Source organism: Rosa chinensis, chromosome 4 (assembly GCF_002994745.2).
Source record: "Rosa chinensis cultivar Old Blush chromosome 4, RchiOBHm-V2, whole genome shotgun sequence".
In the NCBI taxonomy this organism is placed as follows: Eukaryota; Viridiplantae; Streptophyta; class Magnoliopsida; order Rosales; family Rosaceae; genus Rosa; species Rosa chinensis.
In genome coordinates this window covers 10,607,704-10,631,255 of record NC_037091.1, presented here as the reverse complement: position 1 = coordinate 10,631,255, position 23,552 = coordinate 10,607,704, and the positions used below count along the sequence as shown (strand labels likewise).

At 37.7% G+C, this 23,552-nt stretch overlaps 2 protein-coding genes and 1 long non-coding RNA gene across 12 annotated transcripts; all 3 read left to right on the top strand.

Annotated features, from left to right (window-relative positions):
- Window positions 1-3,919: 3,919 nt before the first annotated feature.
- Window positions 3,920-15,475, top strand: LOC112196850. 7 transcript variants are annotated; one of them, XM_040519194.1, is made up of 24 exons: window positions 3,920-3,970; window positions 7,858-8,064; window positions 8,460-8,677; window positions 8,820-8,925; window positions 9,067-9,168; window positions 9,366-9,425; window positions 9,641-9,719; window positions 9,805-9,952; window positions 10,195-10,318; window positions 10,421-10,601; window positions 10,717-10,745; window positions 10,919-11,067; window positions 11,290-11,392; window positions 11,568-11,666; window positions 11,749-11,798; window positions 11,886-12,009; window positions 12,183-12,245; window positions 12,361-12,420; window positions 12,508-12,669; window positions 12,746-12,819; window positions 13,139-13,279; window positions 13,378-13,458; window positions 14,914-15,019; window positions 15,218-15,475. In XM_040519194.1, the coding sequence occupies exons 2-24, from the start codon at window positions 7,891-7,893 to the stop codon at window positions 15,287-15,289; spliced, it is 2,505 nt and encodes an 834-aa protein (XP_040375128.1). In that variant the 5' UTR covers window positions 3,920-3,970; window positions 7,858-7,890; the 3' UTR covers window positions 15,290-15,475. The 7 variants fall into 7 exon arrangements, 6 of the variants coding, with proteins under 6 accessions (XP_040375128.1, XP_040375126.1, XP_040375127.1 ...); XM_040519192.1 differs by lacking the exon at window positions 3,920-3,970 and adding an exon at window positions 5,047-5,670; XM_040519193.1 differs by lacking the exon at window positions 3,920-3,970 and adding an exon at window positions 5,047-5,670 and having other exon boundaries at window positions 7,700-8,064.
- Window positions 5,902-7,430, top strand: LOC112198787. Its single transcript, XM_024339893.1, has 3 exons — window positions 5,902-5,923; window positions 6,241-6,962; window positions 7,410-7,430. The coding sequence occupies exons 1-3, from the start codon at window positions 5,902-5,904 to the stop codon at window positions 7,428-7,430; spliced, it is 765 nt and encodes a 254-aa protein (XP_024195661.1).
- Window positions 15,476-17,253: 1,778 nt separating the features above from the next.
- LOC112196851 lies at window positions 17,254-20,888 on the top strand. Of its 4 annotated transcripts, none has more exons than XR_005810425.1 (5): window positions 17,254-17,836; window positions 18,169-18,328; window positions 18,540-20,060; window positions 20,165-20,293; window positions 20,613-20,888. It is a non-coding gene; the product is annotated as an uncharacterized LOC112196851 (long non-coding RNA). The 4 variants fall into 4 exon arrangements; XR_005810426.1 differs by having other exon boundaries at window positions 18,169-19,414; window positions 19,934-20,060; XR_002935410.2 differs by having other exon boundaries at window positions 18,169-20,060; window positions 20,645-20,888.
- Window positions 20,889-23,552: the final 2,664 nt, after the last annotated feature.

The following is a 23,552-nucleotide window of genomic DNA, read 5'->3' as shown; positions in this document are numbered from 1 at the left end:
GGGACAATACCCAGCATGTCCTTTTTATTTTTATTTTTTATTTGGGGGCGGGGGGGCGGGGGGTGGGGTTCGAGCCTAGGCAGCTGCCTAACGTCGAAACTTAAGATAAGCTACGGAAGTCTCTTTGGTTTTACGGATCTGCCGAACTTTTTTTGAAAGAGAGAGAAAGAAGGTTTGGGACAATCCCTGCATGTCCTTTCTGTTTTTTTTTTTTTTTGGGGGGGGGGGGGGGGGGGGTCGAGTTTACGCAGCTGCCTTATCTCGAAACTTAAGATAAGCTATGGAAGTCTCTTTAGTCTTAACGTTATGCAGAATTCATTTCTGAAGGAGAGAGCAAGAGGGTTGGGGACAATACCCAGCATGTCCTTTCTGTTTGGGGGGTCGAGTCTAGGCAGCTGCCTAACCTCGAAACTTAAGATAAGCTATTGAAGTCTCTTTAGTCTTAAGGTTCTGCAGAATTCTTTTCTAAAGGAGTGCAAGTGGGTTGGGGACAATACCCAGCATGTCCTTTCAGTTTTTTTTTTTTTTTTTTTTTTTTTGGGGGGGGGGGCCTAACGTCGAAAGTTAAGATAATCTATGGAAGTCTCTTTGGTCTTAAGGTTCTGCAGTATTCTTTTCTGAAAGAGAGAGCTAGAAGGTTTGGGACAATACCCTGCATGTCCTTTCTATTTCTTCTTTCAACCATAAAGACACCGCCTAATAGTTTGAAATCTTTAATTAGGGCTAAGAGGCGTAACTAGGTTTAAATACAATTAAATATTTATATATAACATTAGAAACTGTTCACACCCTTTGGGTGTAGAGAAGTGGGTGGTGACATGTATAGAAGTGGGTAGTTAGTTTATGAAAATAATAGACTTTCTTATTAATTATTTTTTTAAGGTTTGACTTTTTTATCTTCAACAATTAGAAAGATATATAAAGTTGTTTAATATTTTAGGGATATAATATATATGAAATTTTCTTTGAATACCAATTGTAAAGAAATCTATTAATAGGTTTCAGAAAGATTTCTAGATCCGACACTGATTTTATGTGTTTTTTTTTTTTTGGGGGGGGGGGGGGGGGGGGGGGGGTGTCGAGTGTACACAGCTGCCTTATCTCGAAACTTAAGATAAGCTATGGAAGTCTCTTTAGTCTTAAGGTTATGCAGAATTCATTTCTAAAGGAGAGAGCAAGAGGGTTGGGGACAATACCCAGCTTGTCCTTTCTATTTGGGGGGTTGAGTCTGGGCAGCTGCCTAACCTTGAAACTTAAGATAAGCTATGGAAGTCTCTTTAGTCTGAAGGTTCTGCAGAATTCTTTTCTGCAGGAGTGCAAGAGGGTTGGGGACAATACCCAGCATGTCCTTTGTGTTTTTTTTTATGGGGGTCGAGTCTACGCAGCTGCCTAACCTCGAACCTTAAGATATATAAGCTATTGAAGTTTCTTTGGTCTTAAAATTCTGCAGAATTCTTTTTTGAATGAGAGAGAAAGAAGGTTGGGGACAATGCCCAGCATGTCCTTTCTGTTTTGGGGGTGGGGTTCGAGTCTACGCAGCTACCTTATCTCGAAACTTAAGATAAGCTATGGAAGTCTCTTTTGTCTTACCGTTATGCAGAATTCTTTTCTGAAGGTGAGAGCAAGAGGGTTGGGGACAATACCCAGCATGTCCTTTCTGTTTGGGGGGTCGAGTCTAGGCAGCTGCCTAACCTTGAAACTTAAGATAAGCTATGGAAGTCTCTTTAGTCTTAAGGTTCTGCAGAATTCTTTTCTGAAGGAGTGCAAGTGGGTTGGGGACAATACCCAGCATGTCCTTTCTTTTTCTTTTTTTTTTTTCTTTTTTTTTTGGGGGGGGGGGGGGGGGGCTAACGTCGAAACTTAAGATAAGCTATAAAAGTCTCTTTGGTCTTAAGGTTCTACAGAATTCTTTTCTGAAAGAGAGAGCTAGAAGGTTTGGGACAATACCCTGCATGTCCTTTCTGTTTCTTCTTTCAACCATAAAGACACCGCCTAATAGTTTGAAATCTTTAATTAGGGCTAAGAGACGTAACTAGGTTTAAATACAATTAAATATTTATATATAACATTAGAAACTGTTCACACCCTATGGGTACAGAGAAGTGGGTGGTGACATGTCTAGATGTGGGTAGTTAGTTTATGAAAATAATAGACTTTCTTATTAATTATTTTTTTAAGTTTTGACTTTTTTGTCTTCGACAATTAGAAAGATATATAAAGTTGTTTAATATTTTAGGGATATAATATATATGAAAATTTTCTTTGAATACCAATTGTAAAGAAATCTATTAATAAGTTTCAGAAAGATTTCTAGATCCGGCACTGATTTTATGTGTTTTTATTTTTTGGGGGGGGTGGGGTGGTGTCGAGTTGGGCAGCTGCCTAACCCGAAAACTTAAGATAGGCTATGGAAGTCTCCTTGGTCTTAGGGTTTTGCAGAATTCTTTTATGAAAGTGAGAGCAAGAAGGTTGGGGACAATACCTTACACATCCTTTCTGTTTCTTCTCTCCAATACAAACGCTACCTGGTAGTTTGAAATCTTTAATTAGGGTATGAGCCATAACTAGGTTTAAATACAATTAAATATAAATAACATTAGAAGCTGTTCACACCCTATGGGTGTAGATAAGTGGATGGTCACTAGGAGTGGGTAGTTTTAGTTTATGAAAATGATAGACTTTCTTATTAATTATTTTTTTAAGTTTTGACTTTTTAGTTTTTTTTATCTCCAACAATTAGAAATATATATAAAGTTATTTAATATTTTAGAAAATTTTCTTTGAAATCTAGTTGTAAAGAAATCTATTAATACTCTTGAGAGAGATTTCTTGATCTTCCACTGATTTTATGTTTTGGGGTCGGGTGGGGTTGAGTCTGGGCAGCTGCCTAACCTCGAGACTTAAGATAAGCTACGAAAGTCTCTTTGGTCTTAAGGCTCTGCAGAATTATTTTCTGAAGGAGAGAGAGCAAGAGGGTTGGGGACAATACCCTGCATGTCCTTTCTGTTTCTTCTCTCTACCAATAAAGACGCCGCCCCATCTAGAAGTAGGTTGCTAGTTTATGAAAATAATAGACTTTCTTATTAATTATTTATTTAAGTTTTGACTTTTTTTATCTCCGACAATTAGAAAGATATATAAAATTATTTATTATTTTAGGGGTATAAGATATAAGAAAATTTTCTTTGAAAAGCAATTGTAAAGAAATCTATTAATAATCTTGAGAAAGATTTCTTCCGCCACTGATTTTATGTGTTTTTTGTTTTGTTTGTGGGGGAAGGGTTGGATCCAGTCTAGGCAGCTGCCTATCCTCGAAACTTAAGATAAGCTATGGAAGTCTCTTTGGTCTTAGGGTTCTGCAGAATTCATTTCTGAAGGAGAGAGCAAGAGAGTTGGGGACAATACCTTTCTTCTCTCCAATAAAGACGCCGTCTGGTAGTTTGAAGTCTTTAATTAGGACTAAGAGTCATACTTGGTTTAAATAAAATTAAATATAAATAACATTAGAAACTGTTCACACCCTATGGGTGTAGAGAAGTGGGTGGTCACCCATCTAGAAGTAGGTAGTTAGTTTATGAAAATAATAGACTTTCTTATTATTATTTATTTAAGCTTTGACTTTTTTTTTATCTCCGTTAATTAGAAAGATATATAAAGTTATTTTATATTTTAGGGATATAAGATATAAAAATATTTTCTTTGAAAAACAATTGTAAATAAATCTATTAATAATCTTGAGAAAAGTTGACCTAGAAACCACTGATTTTATGTGTTTTTTTTTTTAGGGGAGGGTGGGGGGTGGGGTAGTCGAGTCTAGGCTACTGCCTAACCTCAAAACTTAAGATAAGTTATGCAAGTCTCTTTGGTCTTAGGGTTCTGCATAATTTGTTTCTGAAGGAGAGAGCAAGAGGGTTTGGGACATACCCGGCACGTCCTTTCTGTTTCTTCTCTCCAATAAAGATGCTGCCTGGTAGTTTGAAATCTCTCTGTTTTTTTTCTTTCTTTTTTTTAAGTTGAAAAAGGTCATCCATTATGCACTTCAGCAAGCAGTACAATGCTAACTTGTTGGTAAAGACAGTCAGAAAAAGCCATCACAAAGAGTACACATCAAAATACACCCACAAACGAGCATACAACTACGCACACCCCTAGCACACCCACGTTTTAGGATTATGCGCAAAAATAAGAGAAAAAACTACACCAAGAAAGAATAAAGTAACCAAAAAGAAGTTTAAACTCTTGTCGATCTCTCTCACTCAAATAGAAATTGAAACTACAGATATGTCCTCAGAGGAAGTAGTGACATCCTCAGCTAGAACAGAATCAGATGCCTCCACCCTTGGATCACACACCTCTGCCATACCTATTGTGTCATCCTTTTCAACAGATTCATTGTTCAAACCCATTAAATCCTCGGCTACCATTGGAACTCCAAGTGGTTAGCTTCTCCACGAGCATCCTCCTCAAGCAATCTGAGAAATCTTTTCCAACCTTTCACCTTGGCCCGACTCTTTGCCACAGTCTCTTCCTTCTTTGCAGATTTGTGTTTATTCTTGGAACCCTTAGGTCGACCAAGCTTGGTCTTCTTTAGAGAGATTAACAGGCGGCCTTGCACCTGGGGTAATGCTAACTCAATATCTTCATTCACCAATAACGCAGGTATAGGAGGCAGCAGAAGACGCTTACCCGGTTTCAGCAACACACTATCAGTAGACCTTTTGTGACCACTGATCGGTGCAGATATCGCTGATGCCAAGGTCAATAGGGATCTGTTCTTCAGAAGCCCTAAGGCCTAAAAGCTAGAGTTCAAATGGGAAAAGAAAGTGGCTTGGTTCCTATGATTGAGCGCATGAGCTGCTGCATTTTGGGATAGAAACCCTAGATCGCATGTGCGTCTAGGGTTGTTGGAAACCCTAGGATTGCCAGACACCCTAGTTGCAGTAGGACGAGATTCTTCCACCACAAGTACAAGGGAAAGCATCGCCATCTCACAAACCGGACCCCTTGCCTGCACCTCTTCCTATTCCTTGACAAACTTGAGGTCACATCCCTCTACATCATGAATGAACAATCCACAGTTCTTGCACAGGCCTTTCACCTTCTCATAAACAAATGATCGATCAACCACCACAGTAGGGGAGAAAGAAAACTTACGATACAACCGAAATCGACGTCTTGTATCAATCACCAATCTGATGCATTGCTCTTCATCCTTACGACAAATTTCGACCTGATCAAATTTCTCCACTTTCCCGGTTACATATCCAATCATCGACAAGGCCAGTTTGTTGCACAATTTCGAAGCAATCCTCGTACTGCCATCCAGATCTCCATGTATTGGAGAGGAACCGAGTCAATGGGTGACACCCCATCATACGGCGAGGAGGAGCATCGTGTTTCGATAAAACCAAGGACCGCCATGGAGATATTTGCTCTGATCTGATTCACGATCAATTGGAATACGAATCTATCCCCAATAGCATGGATAGAGAGCCCTTGTCGCATCCTCCAAATGGTAGTGATGGATCCAACCAATCCAGCAATATTAGGGTTTCGAGTAAGAAGTCTGCCCACCATATAGTGGTGTTCCGCCCCCAGATCAATATGCGCCTCATCAGATAGAGTGAAAGGCAGCAGCCATCGTAGAGATGGAATCAACCATGGAAAATGGTAAGAATTGTCGAAGACGGAGCCGTCAACGATAAAACCTAGTAGAGACTATGCTAGGTCAGAATTTGGTAATAATAAATGTGCGTTTGGACATTAGCAAGAATCAAGTGATTGGATAAATTGCTCTTGTAGTTTGAAATCTTTAATTAGAGCTAAGAGTCATAACTAGGCTTAAATACAATTAAATATATATAACATTAGAAACTGTTCACACCCTATGGGTGTAGATAAATGGGTGGTCACCTGTCTAGAGGTGCGTAGATAGTTTATGAAAATAATAGACTTTCTTACTAATTATTTATTGGGCAAATTAATTATTGGTCACACCCTCATCTTTTTGGGATTCGACAATTCAGTCCCTCGTATCGTAATTTTATAACTCTTCAGACATTCAAATTTCACACAATTTGGTCCAAAATGACCATTTTACCCCTCACTTCATTTTTTTTTTTTTAATTCTTCTCTCTCTGTGTGATACGAATCTACAAACCCCCTATGTGATACGAATCTACAGACCCCCTCTAAAGCTCCAATCTTTCTTTCCCCAACTATTTCTTCTTCGAATTGCAGCAATTGATCCCTATTATGAACAAAGACTCAGAGACGAAGTCATTTACCTCCACTCTCTCTGGCACCAAGGTCCCCCTAATCGCCGAAACCCCATTCCCATTCCCTTTCCCAATTCCACAATCCGAGCCACCCCAAATGGCGGAAACCCCCAATTGTCATACCCGATCGCCGCCCAAGAAGGGCCCACCACCAAGAGGAAAACAAGAACCGAAATTGAATTGCCCAGCAGCAACAAGAAGCCCTCCCAACCCGAGCCGCGTTGGGAATGCCCAAGTCCGGCCTTGAACGATGACTCAACCTCTGAGTGGCCCTCGTCTAGGTGGACAGTGACTTCAGCCAAGCTCAATTTGGCTCCGGCGTCAGCGGAAGAGCAGTTGAGGCACCACGCGCTTCGGCTACACAACAAGGCCTTGGAGGCCTGCAACGGATTCTTTAAGGGCAATGCCGGGTCGGGTAGTGGGTCCGAGAGTGAGGAGGAAGAAGAGGATTGCAAGGTTGGAGATGAGGAGAATGAGGAGTACAAGTTGTTGTTGAATTTGTTTGTGGAGGAGAGTGGGTTGAGGAGTTATTACGAGGGGAATTGGGATAGTGGTGATTTCTATTGCTTGGTGTGTGGTGGGTTGGAGAAGATGAAGAAGATCAAGGGTTGTACCGGGCTTGTTCAGCACGCGGTTTCGATAAGCAAGATGAAGAAGAAGAGAGCTCACAGGGCTTTTGCTCAAGTTGTGTGTAGGGTTTTAGGGTGGGATTTTGTCCGGGAAAAAAAAATTAGAGAGAGAGAGAGAGAGAGATATAGAGAGAAGAATTAAAAAAAAAAAAAAAAAAAAAGGAAATCAGGGGTAAAATGGTCATTTTAGACTAAATTGTGTGAAATTTGAATGTCTGAGGAGTTACTTGTTAAAATTACGATACGAGAGACTGAACTGTCGGATCCCAAAAAGATGAGGGTGTGACCAGTAATTTGCCCTTATTATTTAAGTTTTAACTTTTTTATCTCCGACAATTAGAAAGATATATGAAGTTGTTTAATATTTTAGAGGGATAAGATATAAGAAAATTTTCTTTGAAAACCAATTATAAAGAAATCTATTAATAATCTTGAGAAAGATTTATGGATCCGCCACTGATTTTTTATGGGGTTCATTGTGATTAATATTTTCTGGTTTCAGCATGTGTGTGTGACTCTGTAATGCACATGAGGGTAGATAATGAATTCTTTTTTCTTTTCTTTTTTGGGTACAAATAAGGAAAGGGACTGGGAAGTTTTAAATTTTAATTTGTCTGCATTCAGTTTTGGTGGGTAGGTTAGCTAGGGAGGAGGAATGTGTTGCCTACTTTTAATTTTTTTACTAAATGAAAAACTGTCACATGGTTGAGTATAGCTCAGACACAGCCACACTCAGCTGAGTGTGTGTATATAGCACTCCCCTTGGCTTATTTCTTTCCTCAATCTTAACAGACTGAAGAGAGCAGAGTATATATCTTGAAATCTGCTCAGGTTCAACCTTTAAATTTTCCTATATTTTGCCGAAAAGTTTTACAGTGTTCTCTATATATGCTCCTAAGCAAGTACAGATACATTTCTCTAGTCCTTATCCCACATGCATATTCATGCAGGAGGATTCGAAGTAGAACTAAGATAAGTGAAAGATGAAAGTGGCAGTGATTGGTTCTGGTATTAGTGGTTTGGTCTCAGCCTACGTTCTTGCAAAAGAAGGCGTTGAAGTGGTTCTATATGAGAAAAAAGACTACCTGGGTGGCCATGCCAGGACTGTCACATGTGATGGTGTTGATTTGGACCTTGGTTTCATGGTCTTCAATCATGTAAGTACACTGGTTGTTCTCTGTGTCTCTTCCTTAATTCTCTGCAATTATATTCTCATTATCCGAATACTAACCATCTGCTTGTCTTGGTATACTTTTTTACTTCAATCATGGAACATAATGTAAATGTATGCACACAGTTAGTTCTATATGTTAGATCAGCTGTGCAACTTCTATAAACACAATCTTTAAGCACTAGACAGTTTATACTAATTAAACTCTAAACAATACAAAAGAAGCTTCAATGATCCAGCCTTCTTGACTAATTGGTCAATGTTAATTCTCCTCCTCATCCTCACAAATAATCTATCAATTACTACAAAATAAAATACCTATGAATAATGTTAATGTTGCTTTGTGGACTTGTGGAATGAAAATTTAAAATTGGAATGTAGGTGATATATCCAAATATGATGGAGTTCTTTGAGAGCCTTGGAGTTGATATGGAGACATGCGAGATGTCCTTCTCAGTGAGTTTAGATAAAGGACGGGGCTGTGAATGGGGTAGTCGAAATAGTTTCTCAAGCTTGTTTGCAGAAAAGAAGAACTTGTTCAACCCATATTTCTGGAAAATGCTTCAAGAAATCACCAAGTTTAAGCATGATTTGATCAGGTAAGTAACTCGAATGGTTTCTGAAATGCATGCCTCAAAATTCAGGTAAGTTTAAGCATGATTAATATGATTTGATCATGTCTCAAAATGTCCTATTGAGGTGAGATGTCATGTTGATGTCTGTATTCGGTGTTTCTTGCAGTTATCTTGAGGTGCTTGAGAGTAACCCAGACATTGTCCGGAATGAAACCTTGGGGCAGTTTATTGAGTCACATCACTACTCTGAACTATTTCGGAAGGCTTACCTTGTGAGTTATGCATGAATTCAATAAAACGTAGCTGTAAATCTGTAATATCTTTAATTAGAGCTTTTTCTAAGTCACTACCTAATATATCAGTTAAGTTTATCAGTTACTTGGTGGCTAAGTAATGTGATTATTCACCTGCAGATTCCAATATGTAGTTCAATCTTGTCGTGTCCTTCAGAAGGAGTTATAAGCTTATCAGCTTTCTCTGTGCTTTCGGTTTGTCGCAATTATCAACTACTTCAGGTGCATTTTTGATCTCCTTTTAGCTGAACTTAATTAAAAAGCCAATATTTTTTGAAAGTAGCATGTATTGTATGATTAATCAGAACTCAGAAAGCTTAATTATTTTGATGTTTTAATTAATTTCCATTTTAATAACTTGAGAGTTTTCATGTCTATATTTACATACTTTCTTGGCCCTGGCCTAATTTATCCTGCAGCTATTTGGCGGCCCACAGTGGCTTACCGTCAAATGGCGTTCACAGTGTTATGTGAAGAAGGTACTAGTCTTTATTATCAATATTGCCTATAAGTTTATATACCTGATGCCACTAGTGGAAAAAAAATAAAAAAAATAAAAAAAATAATAATAAATAAATAAATAATAACCTCAAATAAAAAAAGAAAAAAGAAAAACAGTTTCAGGGTCTCAACTGAAAGTAAATGGTTTCTCTAGCACTCTAGTCTCTAGCTCATGTTTTGTTAACAATTTCAGGTGAAAGAAGTGTTGGAGACTAGGGGTTGTCAGATAAGAACCGGCTGTGAGGTACATAAAGTTTCCACAACTGATGAGGGTGAGTGGTTAGATGGATAGTTGAGACTCCCTTTTTCTGATCCTCTAATTAATTGTATTAATAGAGTTTCCATGAGAGATAGCAGGTTGCACTGTTTTTACTGGAGATGGTTTTGAGGAAATTTACAATGGATGCATTATTGCTATCCAAGCCCCCAAAGCCGTGAGAATATTAGGAGATCAGGCAACGCCTGATGAACTGAGAATACTTGGCGCCTTCCAACATGTGTACTGGTATACCTTTGTATTATCACTTGTACCTCTTCAAATTAGTACCTGTAAGTCTGTAATCTTGCTAGCTATGTCTTGCTAGTAAGTCTGAAAAATAATCAACTTATAATACGCACCTGATCATTTGCTTTGATTTACCTACCTTTTCTTATTTTGGAAAAAAGGGTAAATGCTGAAGTTGGTTTGCTTTTTTGGTCTCCTAGCTAATTCAATGAATGCATAACATTGTTCAACTCTATTGGCAGTGATATTTTCCTTCATCGTGACAAAACTTTTATGCTCCAAAATCTAGCAGCATGGAGTGCATTAAACTATCTTGGAAGTACTGAAAACAAAGTATGTTTGACATACTGGCTCAATCAGGTTCAGGTATATTATGTGTTCAGTAAGAATTTGTGGAACTTTCCTCTTTGAAATTGCTTCCCTCTTCTGTTGAAGACTTAACTATTCCTGGAATTTTTGAATGTGCAGAACCTCAGAGAAACACGTCAACCATATCTTGTGACACTCAATCCAGATCATACACCAAACCACACCTTGCTTAAGTGGTCAACAAGCCATCCAGTCCTATCTGTTGCTGCATCGAAAGCTTCGCTGGAGCTTCCTCATATTCAAGGAAAGAGAGGAATTTGGTTTTGTGGAGCATACCAGGGTGAGATTCAGAACTACCTCAATTTTCATTTCTCCGAGCTGATATTATCCTATGTTGCTAAAACTATGCTTTAGCTTTTATCAATCATCTGATAGTCTATCATACACTTTTTCAGGTTATGGCTTCCATGAGGATGGGCTAAAGGTATATATAAAGGAGTTAGTTATTAGATCATATTATTGTATAACTGATACATGTTATGGTATAAAATATGAAAGAGTGATTGACCTCCTCGGTAATTGTTCATATTGATGAAGAAGTGATTGGTAAATTAGTTGAATTAAGAAGCTTAATACATTGGCAAAGTGGAATTGCAGGCTGGAGTGGCTGCAGCATATGGTATGCTTGGGAAAGGTTGTGCCCTGTTGGGAAACCCAAAACATATGGCTCTTTCATTGACAGAAACAGTGGCACGCCTATTTGTTACTACATTCCTTAGACATTATATATCTACCGGATGTTTAATGTGAGTAATACTATGTTCTTGAAATATATGTATTCTACTTCCTCAACTTGGATCATGTATGTGACAAGCTTACTGTTACCTGCATTGCATGTGCCACTTGTTTTTTCTTTTTCTATCTTCTATGTCAGCTGTTTTACTACTTTTTTTTCATTTCATCATCTGGAATAAGTTTCATCAGATATGAATACAATTAGTATATTTTAAATGTCGTTTCGTATGCAGCTTATTAGAAGAGGGAGGCACAATGTTGACCTTTGAGGGAAGCAGCAAGGACTGTTCTCTAAAATCCGTTCTCAAAGTTCACAGTCCTCAGTTTTACTGGAAAGTATGCATATACTTTTAACTGACTTTAATTGACACTTCATAATGTGAATCCTAGTTAAAAAGAAATGGTTTCTAATTAAAGCTCAGGAAGACATTATATCGGATCATTGTAAATATGAAAACACCATTAAATCCTCACGAACTTTCACTGATTAGGAGAAGTTTTAATTTCACAGGTAATGACACTGCAGGCTGATTTAGGCATTGCAGTTGCATATATCAGTGGCGATTTTTCTTTCAATGATAAGGACCGAGGTCTTCTAAATCTTTTTATGGTAAGATAATTGAACATTGCAATCTCATTCTCATTACTATGCAGATTTTGATAAAATTTTGCCTTGCTGTCTCTTCTTCCAGTTTCTCACTGCCAACAGAGATTCTAATGCCTCAAAATCAAACAACAAAAGGTGCAATGGGCAGATTATCTTAAACTAGAATTGTGATATAGCTGATAATAATCATCCAGGTCTCATTACATTGTTGGTTTTATGTAGAGGATGGTGGCAGCCTTGGTTTTTCACAGCCACTATAGCCTCAGCCAGATACTTCTTTCAGCATGCTTTTACGAAAAATAGTCTTGCACAGGCTCGAAGGAACATTTCTCATCATTATGATCTGGTATACAATTTATAGAAATAATAGAATTTTCTTAAACAAATTAGCCTCTCTATTATCAGTTAGTATGTATTGGAATAGATTTTACTCTTTAGTAGCTATTTAAATGACATGCTAGCATGAGACTTGGTTTTTTGGCACACCGAAGTTCACTATTCGGTTTTTATGTGTTGTAGAGTAATGAACTATTTTTGCTGTTCTTGGGCGAAACAATGATGTATTCCACTGCAATATTTAAGGTCAGAATCACCAGCTTCCAGTCAATTTACGACAATAAACAGTGCATGGAAGAAAGTACATTAATTGGAATGTAACTTATATTTTTTCTTTCTGTGTCAAATTGTCATTCTTAAGACAGAAGATGAGGAATTGAATACTGCACAGCTTAGGAAAATCTCTACTCTCATTGATAAGGTGAGTTCAGTTTTGAGAATTCTGTCAAGGGTTTGATTTCTGTTTTCGTCTCCTATTTCAAAGTGTTTCTTCTTTCAATTAAACTAGGCTAGAATCGATGAGAACCATGAGGTTCTAGATATTGGTTGTGGTTGGGGAACCTTAGCTATTGAAGCAGTTAAACAAACGGGCTGCAGATACACCGGCATCACTCTATCTGAGGAACAACTTAAATTTGCTGAAAAGAAAGTGAAAGATGCTGGACTTCAGGTACCAAATTTTAGAAACTTTACAAACTTATTTATTCCAAGAAACTTGATTTGCTATTTGAATTAATTTATAACAGCACCGGATCAAGTTCCTTCTGTGTGACTACCGCCAATTGCCTTGTGACCACAAATATGACAGAATCATTTCTTGGTGAGTACTTTTCCCTTACCAACTTGAGTCCATTCATTATACTCCTGAAAATCTCTTGATTAGTGGCTGCATTTTTAGCGAGATGTTAGAACATGTAGGCCATGAATTTATGGATGAGTTCTTTTCTTGCTGTGAGTCTTTACTGGCAAAAAATGGGCTTTTTATTCTCCAGGTAGTGTTTGACAATTTTGACTCCAAGTTGCTTAACTATTTTGACTAATAAATTTGACTGCTATAAATGATGGCATCGAACATATTGCTAATGGTGATTGATTTCTTAGTTCACATCTGTGCCGGATGATCGGTATGATGAGTACAGGCAAAATTCAGGCTACTTCATAAAGGAATATATATTTAGCCATGGCCGCTTCTTCTGGATGTCTGGTATGATCTGTTATCAGCCATGTCTACCTTCATTAAGTAGGGTAACATCAGCCATGGCCGCTTCTTCTGGACTCTGGTATGATCTGTTATCATGAGATGAGAACAATCTCATAATTAGGTCCGACATTTTGTCATAATGTTTTATTTCTAACTTATGAGAATTTCATTTTGCAGTGTGGAGCACTTGGAAAACATTGGAATTCATTATTTCCAAACACTAAGATGTTGGAGAAAGAATTTCTTAGAGAGACAGAGGTAAGAAGATAGTCGATCATGTCTTTAATTAGTCTGATGGCAATATAAATAAGAATTCTATGTATAATGCGGTTGACATGCACAAGTTTATTTTGAATTTATGATATATAGCATATACTCTCAAGTCTGTATATAGATCAAAAATGATAGAAGCCGCGATGGGCATAAATTTTCCAAAAGGAATAAGTGCACTTAGAAAAGAATGATGAAGTTCTAATATAGTCTCTAATCTAAAAGTGGGGACACCAACAAAATCTAAATGGGAGAATATTAAAAACAAGAGTTGATAAAAAAAAATTTAAAAAAATTAAAAACTCAACAAACGAATAATGTTCAAGAAGTACAAACAAATTTAATTGCACAAAAATATTTAGCGAAAAACAGTTTATCCTACATAATTTCGATAGAATGTATGTTTACTTATTGAAGGGTACTCGTAGTTTTAATATTCCGCTGTGTAGTGAGAGTAATGAGTCTGTTTACTTATTAAATTGTCATTCAATTTAATTTGTAAACTCTTTGTAATTAATATGTGACTCTAAAAAACAAGTCTGTATTGATGTTGGTGAGTTCAATTTGCTTTATCGCTTAATTTTAATGAAGAATTTTCTATGTATTTTCTTGTATTAATTAAGTTATCGCGTTTCGGATTTGAATTTTTTTATTCGATGATTGGTCTTTCTTTAGTTTATATTATTACTGGATAAGCATTATGAAGACTATAGGCCACTCAATAAAGGAATATATAATTCCTTGTGGATGTCCAATCTGTAAAGTAGGGTAACATCAACCATGGCTGCTTCCAGACTTTGGTATAATCTGTTATCATAAATTATGAGAATTTCATTTCAGTAGAGCGCGCACTTGAAAAACATTAGAATTCATTATAATCAAACATTAGGATGTTGGAGAAAAAATTTCTTAAAGAGTCGACAGAGTTAAGAAGTTGTAGTCTGATGGCAAATTTCTGTGTAATAGATAAATAAGAATTCTATTTATAATGAGGTTCTTGAGGACCATGACATGCAGAGTTTATTAATATTATGATATGCATCATATACTTTTAAGTCTATATATGGATTGAAAAGGATATAAACAATGGGCATAAATTTTTCATTGCAACTTTCTTGTCTGAACATGGAACTCCCTACTTATTAATTAAGCTCACTATTGCTCTTTGTTCTTTGCTTTTCATTGAACATATACTCCAACAAAAGTCTTCATTTACATGTGTGCGCGCGGGTGAGTGTCTATATGTGTTTGCGTGTGCGCGCGCATGTATATATATATATACATATATATATATATATATATATATGTGTGTGTGTGCGCGTGTGTATATATATATATATACATATATATATATATATATCAAATGAAATTAAATGGAACATAATTTATGACGGCTGCAATTTTAGCTTTTAATACAGTGCAATTTCTCTTTGGTGTTTATAGTGAAATACTCGCTCTTGGATTCAATGAAAATTTCATCCGGACATGGGAATATTATTTTGATTATTTTGCTGCTGGTTTCAAGTCATATACACTTGGAAATTACCAGGTAACTTTTATACTCAACACATTTTTCGAATTTCCGTTGTTGGATAATATACACTTAATCTTGCATAACAATATACACTACATAAAATAATATGATCATCGCTATGATATGATCTTCGCTATGATCTTTTTAAGTATTATGTGTGCCTGAGTCACACGTGCTTCAGATCATCCAATTTAAGTTAATAATTTCATGCAGATTGTGTTTTCATGTCCTGGTAATGCTCTCACATTCAACAATCCATATAAGGGTTTCCCTTCAGCATATTGATGATTATGCCCTATGAACTGCTAGGAAGAATAAGGCGCATAGTAAACACATCTCCATTTGAATAAGTGATTACAAATCTACATATTCATTTGAGATGTATTATTGCTTAGATTGCTTGTCAAACATGTAAAGATTTCAAGTTTGAATAAAAGAAGCAAACAAAAAAATGGAGTTCGAATAAATATTTGTGTGTAATTTAGTAAACTACATTTTATATAATGTTGGTGTGTTTTTTTTTTTTTTTTTGAGAATAAGATCCTTTATTAAAATGAAACCAAATTACATAACACGGGAATGACCGGTGGTGGACAAGAATTCCCCACTCTCCTCCCTAAAACCTAAACCAGTTACGGGTCCATCACCATAGATGACTTCCATGAGCCGAAAGGGCCCAACCCCTAACCACATATACCGCCCAACACCTCGGGCTACCGAGAATCCCGAGAATATCGATACCACCTCATAGACAACCGCAACAACAACCAACGCCCTCTTCCACACCGTGTCCCAAAGATGCCAGACCACGTGCAAGGATCGCTCGTCAGCACATTGACCATAAGATAAAACCGACAATAAACCAATTCGTCCCCAGGAAAAACACCACATACATGGTACCTCAATTTGACCCAACCCTAGCTCAACAGAGTAGGGACATGCTAAAAACCAGAAAAACCTAACCAAAACCCTAATCGAACTCCTAACCAAGAAAACTACTTTAAACAAAAACATAGCCCAGCCGCCGCAATCATCTTCCTCCACTTCAGTTGACCTGCCTGCAGACCACAACCATAGATCTGTCCCGTCGAACTCGCACCGCCGGAAAGACTCCATCCACGCAGCAAGCCACACCAACCTCACCTTTGGTCGGCCAAATCCAGGCATAAAGCCAGATCTCGATGAGCCCACACCGAGTATCAGTGAGAAACTCGTCGTGCCTTGACGCCCGGCTTCATCCAACCGCCAGAAAGTTCGACACCCTTGCACTCTTCGCCAATCGACCAAACTCGGAGAAGGAATCAGCGCTGTACGATCCATGGCAAACCGCCGCCACGATCCAGCCTCTGACCACCTGCTCCAACCCTGCGCCGACCGCCAACCAGCCATCCTGCCCGCCTGCACCGCCGCCTGAGAGGAAAGAAACGTCATACGCGACCAAGAAGGTTGAACCGGATACCAAAACTTGGAGCCCCAAGACCCCACAATCCCGTCCGGCAACACCCGCCACTCATCGATGAGGCCTGGACCTATGATCGACGCTGGGGCGCCGCCGGACAGGCAACAACCTCTTCTGTGCTTTTCCAAAACCCTAGTTGCTTCGCTCTAGTGTGTGTGTGTTTTGCTCGATTTCTAGCTATTATCGGTACTGAGTCAATGTATTTTTGAAAACCTTTAATGTTGGTGTGTTGTGTTTGAACTAAATGAAAACACTTTTTTCATAGAGAATTAACCGCTGATTACTAATGTCTTCCTAACAGTTTGGACCATCCCTTTAAAGAATTGTCACTAATGAATATGTGTATCCAATATATTTAAAAAAAAATATAATAATCCTTAGCCCACCCCACCATTACATATGTCAGAGAGAATCGAATCCATGACCTTTACAATATTGGAATTATAATTTACCAATAGGTCATAGCTCACCGACCTATATGTGTATCCAATATATCTTCTTCAATAGAAAAATGACACAAATTTTTGCAAGAATATATCCTTGCCCAAATTGGTGTTGTTGCTACTCTCTATGCGTCCTTCCACAATGTTAAGTTGTTTTTTTTCATAGAGAATTAACGGCTGATTACTAATGAATATGTGTATCCAATATATCTTCAATAGAAAAATGACACAAATATTTGCAAGAATATATCCTTGCCCAAATTGGTTTTGTTGCTACTCTCTATGCGTCCTTCCACAATGTCAACACTACTAGAAAAGAGGGCTATGGGGACACATATGTAGGGACAGATTTTGTTATGTGTCCCCAAAACTGAAAAAAAGGCACACTTGTGCTCATATGTGTCTATTGACCTACATATGTGTCCCCAAAACTGATAAAAAGGCACACTTGTTCTCATATGTGCCTACTGAAAATTTTAGGCACACAATAAGTGTCCCCATCCAAAAACAAAGCAGACCAATTCATACGAATACGTCTTTTTTTTATTTAGAATGCCTGCGAATACGTCCTCTCACTAAACTCATATCACATACGCGCACTCTCTCTCTCTCTCTCTCTCTCTTTCTCTCAGATCTGCTGCTACCCTCTCCAGCAAAGACTAACGGTAGTCTCAGCGGCGACCACCCATGACTCCTCCTCCAGATTCGTATAACCACCGACAGTTGTTGCCCTCTCTCGCTCTGTCAATATCTTTTGAAACTAAAACACCCATATGGAGACTTGTCCCCAAAAGTGTCTCAATTTGCCATATCTTTATCGAACCACAGTCCCACTCTGTTCTTCTCAAAGCGTTTCGGTAGGGTATTTGGTGCTGGGCAATGGCAATGTTTAAGAATGAAAGACTGATTCGGCGCCATCGACCACATCAGGTACTTCAATCTCTTCCTCAATTATTGTTTGTGTGAAGTTGAAGGTCTGGGTTTCAGTTTAATTGTCAAGGGTAGGTAGTTTCTGCATTGAATTGAGTAATTGGGGATTTTAGGGTTTGAATTGAGTAATTGGTTATTTGATTGAGTAATTTAGGGTTTACAATTGAATTGAGTTCTCCCCCATTCTCTTGGGAGTGATTCGCTTGGAGCGTATGTGATTTCCATGGCATCTAACGTATGGCATACGACTTTCATTATTGATTCGTATTCCAGCTTTGCATTTACAAGACGAAGAAACTGTTTACTGAGTTCGTTCTTTATTATTTATGCAGTTGCAAAACACGTGGTCAGAATGCGTTTAATTGCCCGGGTCATTTTGGTTAAATTGACATCGTTTTGCTCGTCTATATTCCCTTGTTGTTCAGTGTTCTTTACAAACTTCTACAGAGAACCTGCTTCTTCTGTCACCATTTTCGAACAAGCCAAGAGCTGGTAAGTGAAGCTTGGTAGAGTAAAATTAGCGCTTTATGGGCTTAGTTTGTTGCTTTAAGAAGTTTATGCCTTTCTCGTTGACGTTCTAATTTCTGTACTTTTTTTGGGTAGTTTAAAGTTGAAAAATGTCCTTTGGCCTTACATTTAAGTAATGTCCTTTGGAACTCGTGATGAAAGGTGATGTTGCATTGGTAATATCTTCTTGTTTCAGATGGTTGCATTGGTTTTATCTTCTTGGTGATGTTGCCTGACCAGATTATTCAACCAGATATTACCAAATTGGAACACGTGATGAAAGGTGATGTTGTGGGGGAATGATAGAGATTTTGCAAATATCTTGTTTCAGATAGTTGCATAAAATATCTTGTTTCAGATAGTTGCATGGTAATATCTGGTTGAATCTAGTTAGGCAACAAACATGTTCAGTGCTTAATGCTTCTTTCGATTCCACTTCTATGAATCATTCTGTCACTTTAAATAAGCAAATATTTTTGACTTTGATTTGAAGGTTGTTTTAGACACCTAGAAGTCACTTACAATTGTGCTACTATCATGCAACTTTTTTCTTGGCTCATTAGCCTTTGCTTATTTAGCACAGATGGGGTGGGGAGAGGGTAGAGGCCATAGGTTTACATCTTCATGTGAAAAAGAAGAAAGTAGTATTTTAAAGATTAAAAGAGAAGGAAAAAAATCCAGCTTTTGTTCTTAATGGCCCATAGATTACTTTGTTAATATTCCTCTTACCTTTCTATCTCTGTTTTTTTCCTTCCTTTATTTCTAGGCATTTAGGAAACATTCTCTAGGGTTTTCTTATTTAGCACAGTGACAGACGCCTCAGGATTATGATGTTCTTAGTATATGTATTGTTTATGTATATGTACCTGATGTTCTTAGGTAGGAAGATATCTACTATTTATGTATATGTATTGTATTTAATCTTTAAAACCCATAGACTAGTCTATATATATCCTATATTTTCGTTTGCATTGCTGGGTACTGGATTTATTATTAGTTATTCTTTTTTATTGGTTGATGGTTGTAGACTGGTGCCGGCAATGCTAGAGAAAATGTTATCAGAAGATGCAGGTAATCTCAGCCTGGTGGATTTGGGAGTGTTCACTGATACCAAATTCTTTCTCAATTTCATATATGTTCTCCTAATGATATTATTATTACTCTCTTAAATCTAGAACATGCCTTTCATGTCAACAAAAGACCTGAGCATGAACTAATCATAACTTTGGCATATATTAGATCTCTGTTATACATAACTTAATTTACTGTAATGGTGATGGTGTTGGCAATTCATGGGGCAGTAACTTATGTTTTGAGGGAATAAAGCAAGCCTTGGTACTTAGAATTAATTACTAAACTGTACAGAGACATTGATGAATAAGCATGACTTAGTTTTGTAAAGTTTTAGACCATCAGTTTACCCTTCACTTCGATCTTCTCTCCCTTCCCTGTTCTTTTCTTTGGGTTTGCTGCCAGATTTCATGATTAGATTGCAAACTTTAGATTATTGTTTATGTAGAATTTATAATGCTGATACTGTGCTAGCTCTTCTACAGAATTATATCAACTTGCCTCTTTCTATTGCTTCAGGTCATAAAAGATGTCTCACTTTTATCTAGGTGGATAACTATTGATCTATATATTCGACAAGTTGATAGCATGAAATTTGAACTATCCATGAATAGGTGCAGCGATAGCTTGTCAAAACTGGAGCAAGGTATGGGATATTACAGTTCAATTTATTTTTATTAGATGATGACAATACTTGTGAATCATCTGCGGTTATTTTTAATAATGACAATTTATTTTTAATCTATGCAGTTGCTTGCCCATTTTGTGGTGTTTCAGTCTATGATAGGTCACTGCTCAGGTGCTTTTGGGGGTTTGGAAGCTAATGGTAGAGTGAAATCCATACAACCAGGATGGCTCCATCATTCCCTAAACCAATCTGTATGTCTATACTCAGAGTTTCTATGTTTGGTGGTTTTTATTTATGGGGTTCGGAAGCAATTCACAAAGCATTGTCTTAGGTTAATTTCCTTTTATCTGTTTGTTGTTTGTTTATTACTATAGAAATGGCTTCTGATATATGGCTTAGTCATTCCTTAAACAGAAATATTATAGCTAGCAGTTTTGTTTGCTTATCATTATAGCTAGCTTAGTCAAACACACACCTTTCTTTCTTTGTCATGACCTGAATGAATATTTTGGTACCTACTGGGGATTAGATTCCAATTAACTAAGTTCATGAACTGATTTACTTGGGCAGGCTTTGATCATATAATTCACATACTTGTGCAGTTTGCTGGTCTGCTACAATCTCTATTCAGGAAGTATGTGTATAAAGGTAGTTGATTTCATATTGGAGCGGGTCGGACTGTTGGACCAAGTGCTGCTGAAGTACTTAGCCTTTTCATGTATTAATGATCCACTGAATTGTAGTTTCGTAGTTGGATATGGTAACTTATTCTATTGTAACATTGAAATACTTATTCATTAATCGGATTGCGATTACTGTTTTTATTCTTTGATATGGTTTCTACTGCATATTGGAGTACTTTACTGTTGGAATTGTCAAGGATTAATTTGAATCTATTATGGTCAGGGAACCGGGGGAAAAAAAAAGGTCATTGGCACAGATTAAGTGTCCCCAAGAGTGAGTATATTTTTCATGTATTTGTACTAGTGTAGTAGTGTAGAGAGACCCATGGGAGCTACTTTTTTATTTGGGGACACTTGAGCTTGAGATATGTGTGCCATTTAGCAATAGGAACACAAGCAATAGGCACACATATGATATATGTCTCTATAGCTCAATAGAGACATATATTTGTCCCTATAGGTATCAAAAGGCACACATATTATTAGTCCCTTTTTCTAGTAGTATAAGTTGGTGTTGCCATCTACTGCTTTCTTTAGCGCAACGTCTTGTTGAATACATGCTTTACACAAAGCACAAACATTAATTACTTAGTTTAATTTGGTGATAAATAGAATTAGCTAAACTGATGACATAACTAGGGATACTTTGATAATTACCTTGTTTTATCCAAATATTAGTCTATATGAATTCTGAGTTGGAGATGGTTCTTGTATTTAAGAAAGAAAAGATATGCAAATGCCCAGATGTGGTTGTCCATGAAAGCTTCGCTCAAAGTAGCGTGGGTAGCTATTCTTCAATGCATAACTCAATATAAATATACCCGAATTGAAGTAAAAAAAATGTTACAAGATTCGATACAAATATTCACAGATCTTATTTTCTTAGTGATGATTGCAAATATGATTAAGTGGTAAAATGTCATTCATTAGAAGAAATAGGATAGAATCCTGGTGTGCCAAACAAAGATCAATTAAATCTATACTTATATGTGTTCGACACTATAAGTATAGGTGAGATCCGTTATAGGATGGGCGCCGAGTGCCATTCCATTGAATTAGGCAATAAATGCAAGTGAGGGATATGTTTGAGCCCAAAATAACATTTTTTCCGACATGGGGGACTTGAAGAAGACCGGGCCAATATCGGTGGCCCAAGCTATTTATTTTCGACAAGGTCAAAATATATTGTCTAGAGGCTAAATAAAGCCTACTTGGAGATTAAACAATCTCGAAGTAAATCTGGATTTTCTTGATTTACTATTAATTATCAAATATTTGATAATTAAAGAGTTGGTTTGCCTGCAAAGATTGTGCAAGGGAGGGAGATTTTTGATGTGCGGCCACGTTATCAGCAATATCATCATATATTGAAGTTGAGTAATTAAGGAAGGAAACAATTATCCTTCGTTGTCCTTCAATACCAATATACATGCAAATAGTTAAGATTCTCATGCAATTAATGACATGGTGGACGTGTAGAAGGAGCATGCAATGGCAATCATCAAGGAAAGTATGATTACATATATATATATATGTATATATATATATATATATATATATATATATATAGTTTCCCATGCAATTGAGGAAGGTCTTTGGTCGTGCTTCTCTACCTATATTCAAGAGTCGTCGTGCAAATAGATCATATGGTGGGCCCATGTCATGCAAGCAATCAAGTTTATGCAAATAAGGATTCATGGACGTGGTACAATTCAGGAAGCATGCAATCATGGTTAATTGCGATTATCCTTTCCTTAATTGCATACCGCGAGCTACGAAGTCTCCGCGAAGGCAATTGAGATGTGCATACCCTACCGCATCCAAGAGGAGGATTACATCCAGGACTCTAAAAGGTAATTAACCTTACCTAGAAGATTGCTATGACAGAGTCAATCTCTTATCGCTTACGATAGTTATCAAAACTATTAAGAGTTTTGATTTGATTCAAAGGCCAATAACTATGGCCTAAAATATAATATTTCATTCATATTTAGAAAGTGAATCTGCAGCAGCCTATATATAGAGGCTAAAGACGATACAGAAAAGGACCTCTCTCGAATCAATCAATCCCAGCGATTACAAAGCCTCCCCGGAGCAAACCTTCAACCTCGTTGAAACCCAGTGACAGCCAGTCAGTCCTAGTCTCCTTGCGAGCCGACTGTCAGCCTCACCAGATCAACCCGGCGACCGTACTTCCAGTCCCAGTCTCCTCGCGAGCCGACTGCCAGTACTACTGCCACCGATACACCCAGCGAAGCAAGGGTAACGCCCTTGCAACCCAGCGAAGCTAAAAATACGCTTTAGCAAACCCGTGCTTTCTCAGAACTTCCCAGTGATTGCTCTGCTCAACCTACAACATTGAGTATCGATTTTGGTGACCGAAGAGATCACAACCGAAGTCCTTATCCGTAAGGCAAAAGTCCTTTCTCGAAAGGCAAGAGAAGAACCCTGTGACGAGGTTGGCTCTCCTCGTCCACAGTGCTTGAAGAAGAAGTCAGGTCAAGGGACTACCCCAACGACTGCACCCTGCGGTGCTGGCACGCCTGCGCAATCACTCGCTCAAAAGAGACAGTTTGCAAGCCAACTGGTTTTAGAGCCAAACAGGATAAACTTTCTTAGTTCGCCAGGAGATTCTGAAAGAAAGAGATCTAATAATTAGAAGACATTCTACTACTTTTGTAGGGTTGGAGGAGAAAGAACATATAATGGCTGGCGACGAAGGAAGCTTAGACCATCTCCAACGGAGATGTCAATTGCCATGTGGAAGCCCAATGTTAATATTTGACAGCCCAAACTCTTCTCCAACCCGTCTGTTTTTTACACGTGG

Bases quoted from the DNA above. Each gene is read 5' to 3' on its own strand.
- LOC112198787 (XM_024339893.1), top strand. From the start codon at position 5,902: ATGGGTGGTCACCTGTCTAGAG. The intron at 5,924-6,240 runs GTGCGTAGATAG...TTCGAATTGCAG, and splicing joins GGGTGGTCACCTGTCTAGAG to CAATTGATCCCTATTATGAA. The intron at 6,963-7,409 runs GTTGTGTGTAGG...TTCTGGTTTCAG, and splicing joins CTCACAGGGCTTTTGCTCAA to CATGTGTGTGTGACTCTGTA.
- LOC112196850 (XM_024337320.2), top strand. From the start codon at position 7,891: ATGAAAGTGGCAGTGATTGGTTCTGGTATTAGTGGTTTGGTCTCAGCC. The intron at 9,169-9,365 runs GTGCATTTTTGA...TTTATCCTGCAG, and splicing joins GCAATTATCAACTACTTCAG to CTATTTGGCGGCCCACAGTG. The intron at 13,280-13,377 runs GTATGATCTGTT...TTCATTTTGCAG, and splicing joins GCCGCTTCTTCTGGACTCTG to TGTGGAGCACTTGGAAAACA.